Source organism: Pan paniscus, chromosome 9, assembly GCF_029289425.2.
Source record: "Pan paniscus chromosome 9, NHGRI_mPanPan1-v2.0_pri, whole genome shotgun sequence".
NCBI classification, from domain to species: domain Eukaryota; kingdom Metazoa; phylum Chordata; class Mammalia; order Primates; family Hominidae; genus Pan; species Pan paniscus.
This window is the reverse complement of record NC_073258.2, coordinates 120,114,810-120,132,108: the sequence shown is the minus strand read 5'-3', so window position 1 is coordinate 120,132,108 and position 17,299 is coordinate 120,114,810. Positions and strand designations below refer to the sequence as shown.

The window sequence follows — 17,299 nt, the reverse complement described above, 5'->3', positions numbered from 1 at the left end:
TACACATGCTTTTGTGGTCCCATGACAGGTCACATGCCTGTGTGGTCCCATGGCAGGTCACATGCCTGTGTGGTCCCATGGCAGGTCAACTGGGGGCTGGCAGATCCCAAATGGTGATTGATGTAAACTGAGATAGTTCAGACTCCCTCAAGTGGCAACTGAACTCCAAAAAAGCAAGCTCCAACGTACAAACATTTCACAAGCTTCTGCTTTCATCACATTTGCTGATGGCCCATTGGCCAAAGCAAGGCACGTGGCCAAGCCCAGAATCAGCGCGGAAGGGATTACACAAAAGCATGGACACCGGGGGGGGGGGGGGGGGCATGACTCACTGGAGGCCATTGATGTGACAGTCTACCATACCTGGGCAACTCCCATTTATCTTTAAAAGCTCAGTTCATGCCTGGCCTCCAAGAAGCCCTCTCTGACAGATTGGGTCATCACCTGTCCCTCCTCTGGACTCCCACAGTACCCTTTACACATCTGTACCTCTGTGTCTACCCTCTTTTTTCTAATTATCTATGTATCATTTCTGTTTCCCCCATTGGAACAAGCCTTTGAGATGGTGTTCTACTAATCTTTGTATACCTAGCGTCTAGCCCCGTGCCTTGGAACATTATTGGTACCAATAATGTCTTAATTATTTGATCAATTAAACCATCCATGAATAAAGTTTTTAAAATAACTATCAAATATTAAAGTGTCTCCATTGGTGCTTTCTCTCAACTTCTGCCCTGCATTCCAAGAAATAATGTTTAGTTTGTATTTGTCACATTCTCCAACCAAATATGCAGTTCTTCAGGGAGCTGACCTCGCTCAGGAAGTTGACCTCGACTAGAGGTTAGGAGAGGTAGCGGAGTGTAGAGCAGCAGTTCCAAGATATTTTAATTTCTTTTTTTTCTTTTTCTTTTTTTTTTTCTTTTTTATTGATCATTCTTGGGTGTTTCTCGCAGAGGGGGATTTGGCAGGGTCACAGGACAAGAGTGGAGGGAAGGTCAGCAGATAAACAAGTGAACAAAGTTCTCTGGTTTTCCTAGGCAGAGGACCCTGCGGCCTTCCGCAGTGTTTGTGTCCCTGGGTACTTGAGATTAGGGAGTGGTGATGACTCTTAACGAACATGCTGCCTTCAAGCATCTGTTTAACAAAGCACATCTTGCACCGCCCTTAATCCATTCAACCCTGAGTGGATACAGCACATGTTTCAGAGAGCACAGGGTTGGGGGTAAGGTCACAGATCAACAGGATCCCAAGGCAGAAGAATTTTTCTTAGTACAGAACAAAATGAAAAGTCTCCCATGTCTACCTCTTTCTACACAGACACGGCAACCATCCGATTTCTCAATCTTTTCCCCACCTTTCCCCCCTTTCTATTCCACAAAACCGCCATTGTCTTCATGGCCCGTTCTCAATGAGCTGTTGAGTACACCTCCCAGATGGGGTGGTGGCCGGGCAGAGGAGCTCCTCACTTCCCAGTAGGGGCGGCCGGGCAGAAGCGCCCCTCACCTCCCGGACGGGGCGGCTGGCCGGGTGGGGGGCTGACCCCCCCACCTCCCTCCCGGACGGGGCGGCTGGCCGGGCAGAGGGGCTCCTCACTTCCCAGTAGGGGTGGCCGGGCAGAGGCGCCCCTCACCTCCCGGACGGGGCGGCTGGCCGGGTGGGGGGCTGACCCCCCCCACCTCCCTCCCGGACAGGGCGGCTGGCCGGGCAGAGGGGCTCCTCATTTCCCAGTAGGGGCGGCCGGGCAGAGGCGCCCCTCACTTCCCCGACGGGGCGGCTGGCCAGGCGGGGGGCTAACCCCCCCACCTCCCTCCTGGTCGGGGCGGCTGGCCGGGCCGGGGGCTGACCCCCCCACCTCCCTCCCAGACAGAGCGGCTGGCCGGGCAGAGGGGCTCCTCACTTCCCAGTAGGGGCGGCCGGGCAGAGGCGCCCCCCCACCTCCTGGACAGGGCGGCTGGCCAGGCGGGGGGCTGACCCCCCCACCTCTCTCCCGGACGGGGCGGCTGGCCGGGCAGAGGGGCTCCTCACTTCCCAGTAGGGGCGGCCGGGCAGAGGCACCCCTCGCCTCCCGGACGGGGCGGCTGGCCAGGCGGGGGGCTGACCCCCCCACCTCCCTCCTGGACGAGGCGGCTGGCCGGGCAGAGGGGCTCCTCACTTCCCAGTAGGGGCGGCCGGGCAGAGGCGCCCCTCACCTCCCGGACAGGGCGGCTGGCCGGGCGGGGGGCTGATCCCCCCACCTCCCTCCCGGACGAGGAGGGAGGACGCTCCTCACTTCTCAGACGGGGTGGCTGCCAGGCAGAGGGGCTCCTCACTTCTCAGACGGGGCGGTTGCCAGGCAGAGGGTCTCCTCACTTCTCAGACAGGGCGGCCGGGCAGAGACACTCCTCACATCCCAGACGGGGCGGCAGGGCAGAGGTGCTCCCCACATCTCAGACGATGGGCGGCCGGGCAGAGACGCTCCTCACTTCCCAGATGTGATGGCGGCCGGGAAGAGGCGCTCCTCACTTCCTAGATGGGATGGCGGCCGGGCAGAGACGCTCCTCACTTTCCAGACTGGGCAGCCAGGCAGAGGGGCTCCTCACATCCCAGACGATGGGCGGTCAGGCGGAGACGCTCCTCACTTCCCAGACGGGGTGGCTGCCAGGCAGAGGCTGCAATCTCGGCACTTAGGGAGGCCAAGGCAGGCGGCTGGGAGGTGGTTGTAGCGAGCCGAGATCACGCCACTGCACTCCAGCCTGGGCGCCATTGAGCACTGAGTTAACGAGACTCCGTCTGCAATCCCGGCACCTCGGGAGGCCGAGGCTGGCGGATCACTCGCGGTTAGGAGCTGGAGACCAGCCCAGCCGACACATCGAAACCCCGTCTCCACCAAAAAAATACGAAAACCAGTCAGGCATGGCGGCGCGCGCCTGCAATCGCAGGCACTCGGCAGGCTGAGGCAGGAGAATCGGGCAGGGAGGTTGCAGTGAGCTGAGATGGCAGCAGTACCGTCCAGCTTCGGCTCGGCATCAGAGGGAGACCGTGGAAAGAGGGGAGAGGGGAGAGGGGAGAGGGGAGAGGGGGGAGTAAACTTATTCTTGTAGTGTTGGGGTCTCCCTGTTTTACTCAGGCTGGTCTCAAACTCCTAGCCTCAAGTGATCCTGCTGCTGCAGCCTCCCAAAGTCAAGATATTTTAATTTCATAGACTTAGTCATATTTCCAAAGAAGTGTGAGGGTTAACCGGAAGTTACCAATTTTCTTTTTTTTTATATATAAAGTAGGACATTAAAAACCACACATACACACATATCAATACCATCATCTCTTCAGAAAAATGGAAAGGTATAACCTTAGAATGAAAGTATAGGAAAGGCAGGTGTATAGTCTCAATTAGTCAAAGATTAGAGCTCAGTATTATGGCTGCCTTGATATCAGGGAGACCTCAAATGGCCTAATTACAAGATCCCCTCCCTACTTTGCTGATGAGGTCCCCCAGCCAAACCACCCTCCTTATTGTGGGGGCCAGGCACAATTTCTGCTTATCCCTGAGTACTGGGCTTCAGCACCCTGCCAGCCCACAGAATTGTGCAAACAGCCAATCACATTCTCTTACAGGAAACGGGGGCATTCCACCGTTTTGACATTACAAAGCCTGCCTCCCACAGCTCCTGGTAATACCTGTTTCTGAGTGCAACTCCCATGAAGCAGTTCATGGCATGCAGTGTTATCCTCCCGGGTATGAGTATATGTGACTAATAAACTGCTATTGCTCTCATTCGTCCAGTGTTGAGGTCATGTCGTGATCCCCCTAACTTTAGGGGATGGGAATCTCTCCTTCATCAACAGGGTGAAGAACATAAAATCAAAACAAGGTGATAACCTGACAGCTATGTTCAGAGTACCCCGGACTGTCCTCGTTTTACTTATTTCACCGTGAACCAGGGAAATGAGTCTAGCAGAGATCTGAGGGTCCGCCCTGGGAGCACTGGAGAGCACAGTGGGAACATGGAGTCAGGAGACCTAAGATCTAATAGTCCAGACCATGCTTCAAAATATTTGTCTGACCTTGACAAATCATTACCTTTCTCGGGCCTCAAGTCCCAGCTATAAAATAGTGGGGCAAGCCAGGTGCAGTGGCTCCCGCCTGTAATCCCAGCATTTTGAGAGGCCAGGCGGGAGGATTACTTGAGCCCAGGAGTTCAAGATCAGCCTGGGCAACATGGTGAGATCCTATCTCTACAAAAAAAAAAAAAAAAAATTAATTAGCTGGGCATAGTGTCAAGTGCCTATTGTCCCAGCTACTCAGGAGGCTGAGGTAGGAGGATCGCTTGAGCCCAGGAGGTCAAGGCTTCAGTGAGTGGTGATTGCACCACTGCACTCTAGCCTGCGCAACAGAGTGAGACCCTGGCTCAAAAATAAAATAAAACAAAATTTAAAAGATGGGACCACTGTAGTCACCTCTGTGATTCTACAAAGACAATCTGATGAAATGAGGGAATGGCTAGCAGTCCCTAGGTCATGCTAAAGGACTGTGTGTTTTTAGAAGAGTTTTTATCCCCATATGTTTCTGGGTGGGACAACAGGAGATGGTGGGAAAAGAGAGATCTAAGAGACCAACAGGGCAGCCACAGTCTTCTGGCAGGAAGTCTTGCCTTAGCTGGATTCCTTTAAAGCCTTGCTGGTTTCAGCACTCCGATCCTATCCACAGTAAATGGAGTTTTAAAATCTCCTCCCTCCACCACCTTGTGCTCTATCCCCTGACCTCAGATGTCTAATCAGAGCCATTAATTCCATCCAATCAGAGATCTTGCTTGGCAGACACAGAATTGCCACACCTTCTACAGTCTATACTCCCCTCCCCTTCCTAAAAGTAAGGTGCTTGGGGACCCAGAAATTAGGCCAGGTCCTCATAACCTTATCAAAATAGCACTGCTAGGCCTTCCACCCAGCAACACTCAGAGACAGGGCCAAAGAGTGGGAAACGGAGCATCCAGGGCCTCAGCCAGCAGAGCCCAGATGCCTTCTGCAGTTAAGAACCCTGGACTCAGAATCAGAAAGCTGTTAAGCAGGAAGGAGCACGCTGCCATGAAGAGACAGACAGAAGCCAGAGCCAGTGTGTCTGGAATGCATCAGATAGATGAATGGGAAGATGGCTGGGATGGAGTTGGAGGGAGGAGGGAAGTCAGCAGCCAGGGGCCAGGACATTCATGGCCTTAAAAAGTACCCTACAAACAAGAAGCCAGGTTAGCTCACCTATGAAGAGGGACAGTCTTACCAGATCATGTGTTAGAGTCCCCAGATCCTGGGGAGCGTGAGAAAAGTGCAGACTCAGCTGGCTCTAGTACTAGATTAAGGAGGTCCTAGGTGGGCAAGGCCAGCTGCATTTTTCATAAAATGCCCTAGAAACCTCTCGGTTTACCAAAGTGAATAGCTCCTTTGGACTTAACCGTCTGCAAGGCTCATTCCAGTTAGAGTGTTCCATCACCCTAAATGCTGGGAAACCAAGCGAATCTCCTCCCACTTGCAAGCTTCCAACAGTGGCTTCCAACAGTGCCACTGCAGTATCAGAAACTGCAGGGAAGGTGCCAGGGCTGACTTCCATGAAGAAATAGGAGAACGGGCAGGCAGATATTGGGGAGGCAGGGCCAGCCCACAGAATGTCGTGACCAGAATTCATAAAGAGGTCGGCAGGATACAAATCAATCAAATAAACGTTAGTTCAAAAAAATTCACCACACCTGTGAGTGAGAGAAAGTCATCAGCACTGTCTCTAAAAATGAGCCTAGGGCTTCTGGTGACATCCAATCGGTTGGTTATCAGGAGTGCCCCAGGTGATCAGGAGTTGGCCTCGACTCAGTCCTTTTTGTGCTGTCTCCTCCTCTTTCCCAGAGTTCCTCTCTCTCTTCTCCCACTAGGCAGGGATGAGCAAGAGGAATGGCTCACCCTTGAGAGCTGGGGTCCATAGCCCAGGTCAGTTCTCCAGCTCTCCCACTTACCAGCCAAGACAGGAGGTGAGGATTGAGATGGGATGAACCCAGCAGGCGGCCATGGGTTAAAGGTCGCCATGAATGTAATGTGCCCAGCACAGTGCCTGCTAAAAGGCAACACTCCCTTCCTGGTCTGAAGACCAAACAAGCAGACTGTACTCAGGAAAGCCAGAAGAACCTTCCAGCTGTCTGGACCAGAAGGTGCCAGCCCAGGGGCTGAAGAAGACGTAATGCCCAGAGCAAAAAGCGCCTGCAGCCCCCTGAAGGGCTGGGTGCTCTGGAATAGATGAGGGGGCGAAATGGGGCTGGGGACCAGGGACGGACAGGGACAGGGTGGGTCCAGGACCTGCCTTGCTTCCGAAGGGCTGCTCCAACATTGAAAAACACCCAACCAGCTTCCTTTCAGAAAGACTGGAATATTCCAAAACTTCTCACTGGAGGCTCCGGAGGAGGTGGGCTCCAGCTGAAAAGGAAATGCGGAGGCGTGGGCGCTCCCGGCCGGCATCCTGCACCTCTTACACTTTGGTTTTCCCACAGACTCCTGAAGAATAGGTCAGAAGAAAGGGTTAAAGCCTTAAAAGGGGAACAACCATTGCGGGACTCAGGGAGGAGGATAATGTTCTTTGGGCTGCCGCACCCTGATCCCCGGGGTCCCGAACCCTCCCGTCCCTGGCCAGGCCTGCCAGCCACAGGGTGAGGGCCCCCTTCCGCCGCAACCTGCCACTCTCACACCAATGCGGGACCGCCTTCTCTTCCTTCCCCACCCCCCACCCCACCCTGCCATCCTTTCTCCCCCAATCTCCGCCTCTGATTGGCTGAGCCCCCGGCTCCCCGCTCCCCCTCTCCTCCATCCCCGGTGAAAACTGCGGGCTCCGAGCTGGGTGCAGCAACCGGAGGCGGCGGCGCGTCTGGAGGAGGCTGCAGCAGCGGAAGACCCCAGTCCAGGTGGGAACTGGAGCCGGTGGGACCTGGGGCTCGGGGACCGCCGTCAGGCGCCCATGCAAGACTTCCCAACACTAGGCTTCGGGCCACGGTCCGAGGGCGCCCAGGGAAGAAGGGAGCAGAGCTTAGGGAGGGGCCTGCTTTCCAGGCAGGGGCGGGAGGGGGATGCTACTGCAGGGCAGGGGCCGCGTGGCACCCCGATGTCTTTCGGGGAGGGCGCTCCCGGGCTTTCGCCCGCTGGGGGACTGGTGTCTGGGGCTGGGGCGCTGGAGAACAGGGAGGAAGGGCACCAAGGACAGCCTGTGGGTCTACGTTCCACCCAGACGTCCCTAAACCCAGCTCGCAGAGGCGGGGAGGAGGACGGATGAAACTGCGGGGAGAGGACGGAGGATGGCGAGCTAGAGGGAATCTGCCGGGTGACCTCGCGGCGGGCTGGGTGCGGGGCACCGGAGGAGAAGGAAGCCGCAGTGCCGCAGGCGGGGACTGGGTGGAAGGCGGGCGGAGGGGGGAGGGGAGAGCTGGAAAAGGATGAGAGAGGGGGAAGGGGGACTCATTTGGGAAAGGAGAGGATTGGAATACGGAAATGGAATAAGGGTGAGGCCAGCCGGGGGCTTGAGAGGGAGGAAGAGCAGACCTTCTCTGGGTCTGGAGCCGCCTGAGGACACAGACCAGAGGAAATGAATACAGACTGCACCTCCCCAGCCGCTCTCCACCCCTCCCCTGGCTCTTCTACCCTCTCCAGCCCCAGACCCATTTCTTCCCTTTCTTGCTCTGGCCATTGCTCCCCCTTCCCCTCCTAGATCCCAAGCCCGCACAACATCTCAAACAAGAGTCCTCGAATCAAAAGCCAGATGCCGACCCCCCTTCCTCCTGGATCTGGCTCAGGGCAGCAGCTCCACCCCGGGACAGAGAGAGCATTGATTGTAGCTGCAGCCGCCGCGGGATCCTAGCCTCACCCGTCAAGGGGCTGAGCGCCAGGGACCCTGAACTCGTCTAGTGGCGCGCCCTGCGCACCCGGGCGCACTCAACCGAGGCAATGCCCTGCGCGCTCTCGCGGGTGCACGCCCCTTCTGTGGCCTCTCCTGGGCGAGCACTGCTCTGCAGATAGGCTAGGCTACCGGCTCCGCGTCGCCTCGCCAAGGGTTGGTTCAGCCGAGGCTGCAAAAAAAAAAAAAGACCAGGCAGACAGCCTATCCAGGGTGGCGATTGAAACTGGGCTGGAAAACTGCAGTCCCAGGAACTCCAGAGAGCTGGACATTGGGAAGCATCCTTGGCTCACATACAATCGGAGATCACTATGGCTTTCTCTCCTCCAGGAACACGATTAGCTTGTGTCCTATCCAGATAGGAATAGATGCTCCCTATCTGGGAGCATCCTTAGCTATGGTGAATGGTCTCTAGCCATCCACTGGGGATGGCGAGTGACTTAGGGATTTGTGTCTCACGTATATGAAGCAGTCATCGCCAGCTGTTGGTTGTTTTTCTTAACCCCCATCATAACCCGGTGGGTATGTAAGATTCAGAGAGATTCATTCATTCATTCACAATAAATATCTTTGGAATGTATGCTATATGCCAGTAATCTGCAAATGGAAACGGTTTTGAGCATTGGGGATTTTCTTCTGAACAGGAAATGGGAAGTCCCTAAATGGGGAGTCTTTGTTTAACAGATACAGAGTTTTACTTTGAAAGACAAAAAGAGTTCCGGAGATGGGCTGCATAGCAACGTGAATGTATTCAGCACTGCTGAATATACTGAATTTAAGTACTGAATTTAAATGGTTAAAATAGTAATTATTATGCTTTTTGTATTTTACCACGATTAAATTTTTTTTAAAAATACGAAGCCTCAGCCCTCATAGGTCTTACATTACCATACACTATGTTAATGTAAGAAGAGGAGAAAGAGTGGTAAAGTTACTTAAAGTCACCCAGCTAGTAAGTGCTCCATGGCCAAGCGCAGAAACACACCATGACTGGGCTTGTTCTCCCTCCTTCCTTGCTTTCCCTGAGCAGGAAAGAGCCAGTGGCAGTATCATGTTCAGTGAGATGCAGGGACGAGAGGGGGAATGGAGAGAGGGACTTAGATGACTGCTATAGCCACTATGCCATGTTCCCAGGGACCCCCAGCCCTGGCGGTAAGTGTGGCACAGCTTGGCTGATTCCCATCCTGTTCCCACCCCAGATCCAGGACTGAGATCCCAGAACCATGAACCTGGCTATCAGCATCGCTCTCCTGCTAACAGGTACCCAGCATGGGGCAGGACTGGGGCTCCAGGCACCCTGGCTTCCTTCCCTCCAGAGAAGCAGCTTCTCCCTCACAGTCTCAGAAAAGCGCAGGTGACAAAGAGAGGGCTCTTTTTCATCCCGAAGTCAGCCAATCCACCGCGCTGATATTCTGACGGCCTGAGGTGGTTTTTGGAAACACAGTTTGCGGAGCCCTCCTTCACACTATTGAACTAGAATCCCCAACTGAGAATCCAGAACCTGCATCAACTCCCTAAGATCTCCTGTCCTTGAAACACATTGATAGGATCCAAGGCTCAAGCAGACTGGGGAGGGAGGCTGGGGTCTGCAAAGGAGAAGTGGGATCCCTGGGGTGGGGAAAGGCACTCAGAGAGCAGACCCCGGTCCCCTCCCTAGCCAGGCCCATCTCTCCACTTCAGGTGGGTGGGAGGCCCCTGCGCCGCAGGCCCCTCCAATTTGAAGGAGGCACTGCTGGTGCCAGTCTTGCAGGTCTCCCGGGGGCAGAAGGTGACCAGCCTAACGGCCTGCCTAGTGGACCAGAGCCTTCGTCTGGACTGCCGCCATGAGAATACCAGCAGTTCACCCATCCAGTACGAGTTCAGCCTGACCCGTGAGACAAAGAAGCACGTGCTCTTTGGCACTGTGGGGGTGCCTGAGCACACATACCGCTCCCGAACCAACTTCACCAGCAAATACAACATGAAGGTCCTCTACTTATCCGCCTTCACTAGCAAGGACGAGGGCACCTACACGTGCGCACTCCACCACTCTGGCCATTCCCCACCCATCTCCTCCCAGAACGTCACAGTGCTCAGAGGTGAGACAAGCCCCTAACAAGGTCAAGTGAGCTGGGAGAGCCAGGCTCGGGGACAGCAGGCAGTTCCCTTGGCTGGACTAGAGAGGAGAATAGCCCCATAACGCTCTCACCCTCTCCCAACTGCTGCCTGGTCAACTGGGGAACCATTGCCTTCGGTGTGAATGGGGTGAAGAGCTCAGGGCCAGTCAGACAGGCAGAGTAGTGTGGTTCCACCAGAACTGTGGGCAAGGCCTTTGGCCTCCCTAATCTTCCTTCTCCCCAGCGGGAAAACAGGGATGATACCACCTCCCTCAGCCAGTTTTCTTGTCATGATGTTTAGTAAGGTTTTCATAAGATGACACGTGTGCAAGAGATCAGTAATCTGCAAATGGGAAAGATGGCTGGTTCTGTGAGACCGGGCTGCTCCTGGTCCCAGCTAAGACATTGCAGTACCCACCTCCCAAAGGGAGTACACCCTTGCTTTGGGCCTGTGCCTGCCTGAGTCCTGATCCGTCTTCCTTCCTACCCCGCCCCTGGCCCCCTTCTCTTTCTGCAGACAAACTGGTCAAGTGTGAGGGCATCAGCCTGCTGGCTCAGAACACCTCGTGGCTGCTGCTGCTCCTGCTCTCCCTCTCCCTCCTCCAGGCCACGGATTTCATGTCCCTGTGACTGGTGGGGCCCATGGAGGAGACAGGAAGCCTCAAGTTCCAGTGCAGAGATCCTACTTCTCTGAGTCAGCTGACCCCCTCCCCCCAATCCCTCAAACTTTGAGGAGAAGTGGGGACCCCACCCCTCATCAGGAGTTCCAGTGCTGCATGCGATTATCTACCCACGTCCACGCGGCCACCTCACCCTCTCCGCACACCTCTGGCTGTCTTTTTGTACTTTTTGTTCCAGAGCTGCTTCTGTCTGGTTTATTTAGGTTTTATCCTTCCTTTTCTTTGAGAGTTCGTGAAGAGAGAAGCCAGGATTGGGGACCTGATGGAGAGTGAGAGCATGTGAGGGGTAGTGGGATGGTGGGGTACCAGCCACTGGAGGGGTCATCCTTGCCCATCGGGACCAGAGACCTGGGAGAGAGTTGGATGAGGAGTGGTTGGGCTGTGCCTGGGTCTAGCACGGACACGGTCTGTCCTGACAGCACTCCTCGGCAGGCATGGCTGGTGCCTGAAGACCCCAGATGTGAGGGCACCACCAAGAATTTGTGGCCTACCTTGTGAGGGAGAGAACTAAGCATCTCCAGCATTCTCAGCCACAACCAAAAAAAAAAAAAAAAAAGGGCAGCCCTCCTTACCACTGTGGAAGTCCCCCAGAGGCCTTGGGGCATGACCCGGTGAAGATGCAGGTTTGACCAGGAAAGCAGCGCTAGTGGAGGGTTGGAGAAGGAGGTAAAGGATGAGGGTTCATCATCCCTCCCTGCCTAAGGAAGCTAAAAGCATGGCCCTGCTGCCCCTCCCTGCCTCCACCCACAGTGGAGAGGGCTACAAAGGAGGACAAGACCCTCTCAGGCTGTCCCAAGCTCCCAAGAGCTTCCAGAGCTCTGACCCACAGCCTCCAAGTCAGGTGGGGTGGAGTCCCAGAGCTGCACAGGGTTTGGCCCAAGTTTCTAAGGGAGGCACTTCCTCCCCTCGCCCATCAGTGCCAGCCCCTGCTGGCTGGTGCCTGAGCCCCTCAGACAGCCCCCTGCCCCGCAGGCCTGCCTTCTCAGGGACTTCTGCGGGGCCTGAGGCAAGCCATGGAGTGAGACCCAGGAGCCGGACACTTCTCGGGAAATGGCTTTTCCCAACCCCCAGCCCCTACCCGGTGGTTCTTCCTGTTCTGTGACTGTGTATAGTGCCACCACAGCTTATGGCATCTCATTGAGGACAAAGAAAACTGCACAATAAAACCAAGCCTCTGGAATCTGTCCTCGTGTCCACCTGGCCTTCGCTCCTCCAGCAGTGCCTGCCTGCCCCCGCTTCGCTGGGGTCTCCACAGGTGAGGCTGGGGAACGCCACCTCTTCCTCTTCCCTGACTTCTCCCCAACCACTTAGTAGCGACGCTACCCCAGGGGCTAATGACTGCACACTGGGCTTCTTTTCAGAATGACCCTAACGAGACACATTTGCCCAAATAAACGAACATCCCATGTCTGCTGACTCACCTGGCTGGAACAACATGCTTACTGCCAACACATGGGCCGAACCACGTGGCCCTGGCTCTGGAATGCACAAGTGGCTTTGCGTGAATCTGCGCTAAGCTATGCAGTCTGCTTTTTCTTCTCAGCTCTGGTAGTTCTTCAGAAATGTCCCCTCCAGGCACATCCACTATTGCGAGGGTGAGCACGAAGGGCGGGAGATGCCCATGTCCTCAAGGCATCACTTCCTAAATCCAAAAGCATCGGCAGGAGAAAGGACTGGGGACAAATACTGTCCCTTCGGGAGTAGGGAGGGAACACTGAGGCCCATCCCTGGCTCCTTCCCTAAAAGTAGAGTAAAATGGAAGCGAGCATCCTGGGATTAGGGGCAAGAGGGGGACCGCAGGGTAGCTGTGGGTTCCAACTGCTGTCAGAGTCAGAGAGGCAGCCCCAAGCCAGCCTCCCTGCTTTGCCAGGGAATTTGGGGGAGGAAGGTGACAGCTGCCCAGAGGCTGACTCATCTGATATTTAGCACTGGGTAGGATGATTGTTTCTGAGCATTTTTCTTAAAGGCCTCAGATCTAAATTATGCCACCGGCTCCCACTCTTGCTACCTCCCGTCAACCTCTCTGCCTTGCCTTCCACCCCTGTAGTTACCATACACAAAGAGAGGAGGAGGAGCTGTCCTTGTCCCAGGTTGGGAGGCTGACAACCCCTTAGCAAGATGCTGCCAGCCCAGAGCTCTCCAAGGGGAGGAACACCCCTGAGACTCAGGCCCCTCTCCTTCAGCCCTGCTTGGGCTGCAAGCGCCGTGCCAAGGAACGGCGTCTTGGTGAGAAGAGCTGCTGTGGGGGAAGGGAGATCAAATGCCAGAGAAATGTGGGGTGCCCCACCCTCAGGATAGTAAAAGAGTATGGAGGTATTTCTGGAAGGAAATGAGCGGCACTGTGTGAAGCCTCGCACCTGTGTGACACTTCCTATGGGGTCTTTGTCACACTCTAGTACTATGTCCCTGAAGAGTTTAGCAGCCACACTCTTAGAAGGGTGCTGGGAGATGGTGTTGCCCTCTGCAGCTATGTTTAGGGGAGCGGAACCTGAGGCCCACAGTGGGTGAGATTAGCTCAAGAAGCCACAGAGGCCACCAGAGGGCCACAGACTTCGGAAAGGAGAAGAGAAGAACAGGGCATCAAGCCTCACAACGCAAACCTACCCAGAGATGGGCACAGTGGCTCATGCCTGTAATCCCAGCACTTTGGGAAGAGGCGGATCGCTTGAGGTCAGGAGTTCGAGACTAGCCTCGAAACCCTATCTCTACTAAAAATACAAAAATTAGCCAGGCATGGTGGCCTGCGCCTGTAATACCAGCTACTCAGGAGGCTGAGGCAGGAGAATCACTTGAACCTGGGAGGCGGAGGTTGCAGTGAGCCAAGATTGCGCCACTGCACTCCAGCCTGGGAGATAGAGTGAGACTCCATCTCAAAAAAATAAAAAATAAAATAAACCTACCCGGAATGACCATGCTGAGGACTGGGAGCTCGCAGACTTTCAGCCACAGGCCGCGACAGCCGTGGGTCCCTCCCTGGTCAAGTCAGCAGGCCTTGTGGAGGCTGTGGGGTATCTGTGGTGACTCAGGTAATTATAGAGGGCTGGCCCCAGCCCTGGTTCGTGTACACATGCCCCAACCCCATCCCCATCCACTCCCTCGCCAGTCCTAACCTCTCTCCTGGGTACCCCCCCTTCAGCACCTAAGTCCATACCTAGGGCTGTGGAATTCCCGCTCAAGAGCAACAGAAGCCCCTCTCTGCACCCCCATTTCTGGATTGGATTGTCCACTGAGACGCGCAATGTCTGCATCTCTGACATCTAGAGGCTTCCTCGGGAAGGGCATGGGGATCTCCGTGAGATGTGGGGACTTTCACTGGCCAACCAAGAAATCTACACAGCGTCCGGGGACCTGTGACACACATCCCTCCCGCCTCCTCAACCTGATGTCCCTCTCTGAATCTGCAGCTTTCGTGCTGTGAAGGTGTCTTTACATGTGAAACAAACAAACCCCAAGTCAAGAGTAAATCATCTCATTTACTAGTGAGAAAATGTTGGAGCTGGAGTCCTTCAGAGAGTCCTGGCCAGGCAAGAGGGCCATCAGCTCTCTTCTGCTCAACAGGGGCTCTCAGCCTCAGGACACTCTCAGGCCTGGAATGTCCCCAACACACTCAAGGAGAAACATGTCCTGTGCAGACCCACAGGAGGCATCTTTGCCCGGCACAAGGAAGAGCTGGGGTCGGTGGGACCTGTGGATGTAGACACATCATATGGAGGGTGGGTAGGACCAATGTGGCAGCTTCATGGAGGCCAAGTGTGGCTCTGCACCAGGAAGGGGCTGTGATGGCTGGAGGTGCCCAGCAGTGCAGGTGGGGAGCGCCTGGCAGTGGCGTGGCCAGGTGGAGGCCACCTGTCAAGTTTGCAATAAAGCAGTTTCCTGAATTTGGTGAGAACATGGACTAGAGGACTCTAGCCTCTTCCCCCTTTAGGGTTTCACTTCAGTAAGTCTTAAAATTAGAGTGTGGTGACTCACGCCTGTAATCCCAGCACTTTGGGAGGCCAAGGCAGGTGGATCACTTGAGGTCAGGAGTTTGAGACCATCCTGGCCAACATGCAGAAACGCTGTCTCTACTAAAAATAAAAATAAAATAAGTAAATAAATAAAAATTAGCCAGGTGTGGTGGTGCACGGCTGTAATCCCAGCTACTTGGGAGGCTGAGGCAGGAGAATCGCTTGAACCCAGGAGGCGGAGGTTGTGGGCCGAGATCATGCCACTGCACTCCAGCCTGGGTGGCAGAGTGAGATTCAGTCTCAAAAAAAAAAAAAAAGGATTAGAGCTTGGTGCAGTGGCAGCCACCTGTAATCCCAACTTCTTGAGAAGCTGAGATGGGAGGCCCCCCTTGAGCCCAGAAGTTTGAGGCCAGCCTAAGCAACACTGTGAGACCTTGTCTCAAAAAAATAATAAAAACAATAATTCTTAAAATAAGCTGACTGGGCTGAAATCATGTATTTGTACAACAGACATTAAGCACCTAAATGCACCTGGCTCTGTGCTAAGCTATAAAAGACACAAGCCCCTAACTGAAGGGGTCCACAGTCCAATAAGAGAGAGGAATCAATTTCAGTGCAGTGATCAGCACTATGAGGAGGGGAAGTTGTGGAAGACACCAGTGGGGGTTCCCCAACATGCATTATCCTCTTCCTTCTCAGCAATGGGACCCATAAACTAGAACTGAAATGTGTGATCCAGAAGAAAGACTATTTCCCAGTTCCATTGCAGTGAGATGGGCCTATGTGATTAAGTTCTGTCCAATGGGATATAAGCACAAAATAGTATGTGTAATTTCTGTGAAGGGCTCTAAAAGAGAGAAAGTGTGCCTTTCTCCCACTTTCACCTTATGCTAGCTGGAATGTGGAGGTGATGGCTGGAACTGGAGCAGCTATTTTGTACTATGAGATAGATGGAAGTTGTGTGTTACAAATGACAAAGCACAAGATAGGAGCCTGAGTCCTCCATGATGGTGGAGCTGTCAGGGCAGCCATGGACAACCTTATTTAAGTGACTGTTATTTGGGCTTTTCTGCATTCATCGCTAACTAAACCTAAAACTACCTTAAAAAGAAACTGCAGGCCCGGCACAGTGGCTAACGCCTGTAATCTCAGCACTTTGGGAGGCTGTGGCGGGTGGATTGCTTGAGCCCAGGAGTTCAAGATGAGCCTGGGCAAGGTGGCAAAACCCCATCTCTACAAAAAATACAAAAATTAGCTGGGCATGATGGCACATGCCTGTAGTCTCAGCTACTCAGGTAGCTGAGGTGGGAGGATTGATTGAGCCTGGGAGTTTGAGGCTTCAGTGAGCCAAGATCACACCACCACACTCCAGGGTAACAGAATGAGACCCTATCTTCAAAAAAAAAAAAAAAAAGCTGCTACTTAACACTGCTGAATCTTACACTTAAAAATGGTTAAGATTGTAATTTATGACTTTTTAACCACAACTTTTTAAAAGAAGCCAAAGGTCAAATTAATAGAGATAGAAAATAGAATGGTGGTTGCCAGGGGCTGTGGGGAAAGGGAATGGGGAGTTATTGTTTAATGGGCACAGAGTTTTGGTTTTGCAAGATGAAAACAGTTCCATGGATGGGTGGTGGCGATGGCAGCACAACAGTGCAAATGTACATAATGCCACTGAACCATACACTTTTTTAAAAATAGAGGTGGGGTTTCACTATGTTGCCCAGGCTGGTTTCAAACTCCTGGGCTGAAGTGATCCTCCCCCCTCAGCCTCCCAAAGTGCTGGGATTGCAGGTGTGAGCCACCACACCCAGCCTGAATCGTACACTTAAAGGTGGCTGAGATGGTAAATTTTATATTCAGTGTATTTTATCACAATATTAAAGAAATAGAAGAAGCCAAGGCACCAGGAAACTCTTTGGGGTGGTTACCTTTATCAAAACTCATCAAACTGTGCACTTAAAATAGGTGAATTTCATTGAATATAAATTACACCTTATCAAAGTGCTGTGGGAACACATATGTAGGGCCCTTTTGCCAGGCGACAGCGGCTTCCCAGAGGAGGAGTCATGAGTAAGAGTGCAAAAAGCAGCCTCTACTATTTTGCAAACTAATTGCAAAAAAAGAAATTTTATGTTATTTCTTCTATACTCTGCAAAACCAGGGAAAAGGGAGAGGAAGCCATCGTGGGTTCAGCCTGAGGACAGGACTTAGCTCCTCTCTAGGTTAACACACAACTGCTGGTGGATATAACAGCTCTTAGAGCACACAGGCCCATCAGAAGAATCCCTGATCCAGTCAATATTTATTCAAACATTTATTAGGTGCACACTCCATGCCAGGCCTTATGTGGGGTAATGAGACTAGAACAGTGGATGGTACAGACAATCTCTTGTTCTATAACATTTATATTCTAGTATGGGAGTTGGATATTAAGCAAGTAAACCAATCAATAAATCAAATAATTATAGATTGGGATCATTTATATATAGAAGATAATAAAGAATAATAAGTGACATAGCCAGGCATAGTGGCTCACGCCTGTAATCCTAGAACTTTGAGAGGCCAAGGTGGGAGAATTGCTTGAGCCCAGGAGTTTGAGGCAAGCCTGGGTGACATAGTGAGACTTTGTCTCTAAAAAATAATAACAATATTAAGTGACCTATTAGTTAGGGTGATGAG

At 53.4% G+C, this 17,299-nt stretch overlaps 1 protein-coding gene across 1 annotated transcript; it reads left to right on the top strand.

Annotated features, from left to right (window-relative positions):
• Nucleotides 1–6,363: 6,363 nt before the first annotated feature.
• On the top strand, nt 6,364–11,851 carry THY1 (Thy-1 cell surface antigen). The gene is made up of 4 exons (XM_003819991.5): nt 6,364–6,908; nt 9,091–9,151; nt 9,634–9,969; nt 10,505–11,851. The coding sequence occupies exons 2-4, from the start codon at nt 9,115–9,117 to the stop codon at nt 10,615–10,617; spliced, it is 486 nt and encodes a 161-aa protein (XP_003820039.1). The 5' UTR covers nt 6,364–6,908; nt 9,091–9,114; the 3' UTR covers nt 10,618–11,851.
• The last annotated feature ends 5,448 nt before the right edge of the window (nt 11,852–17,299 follow it).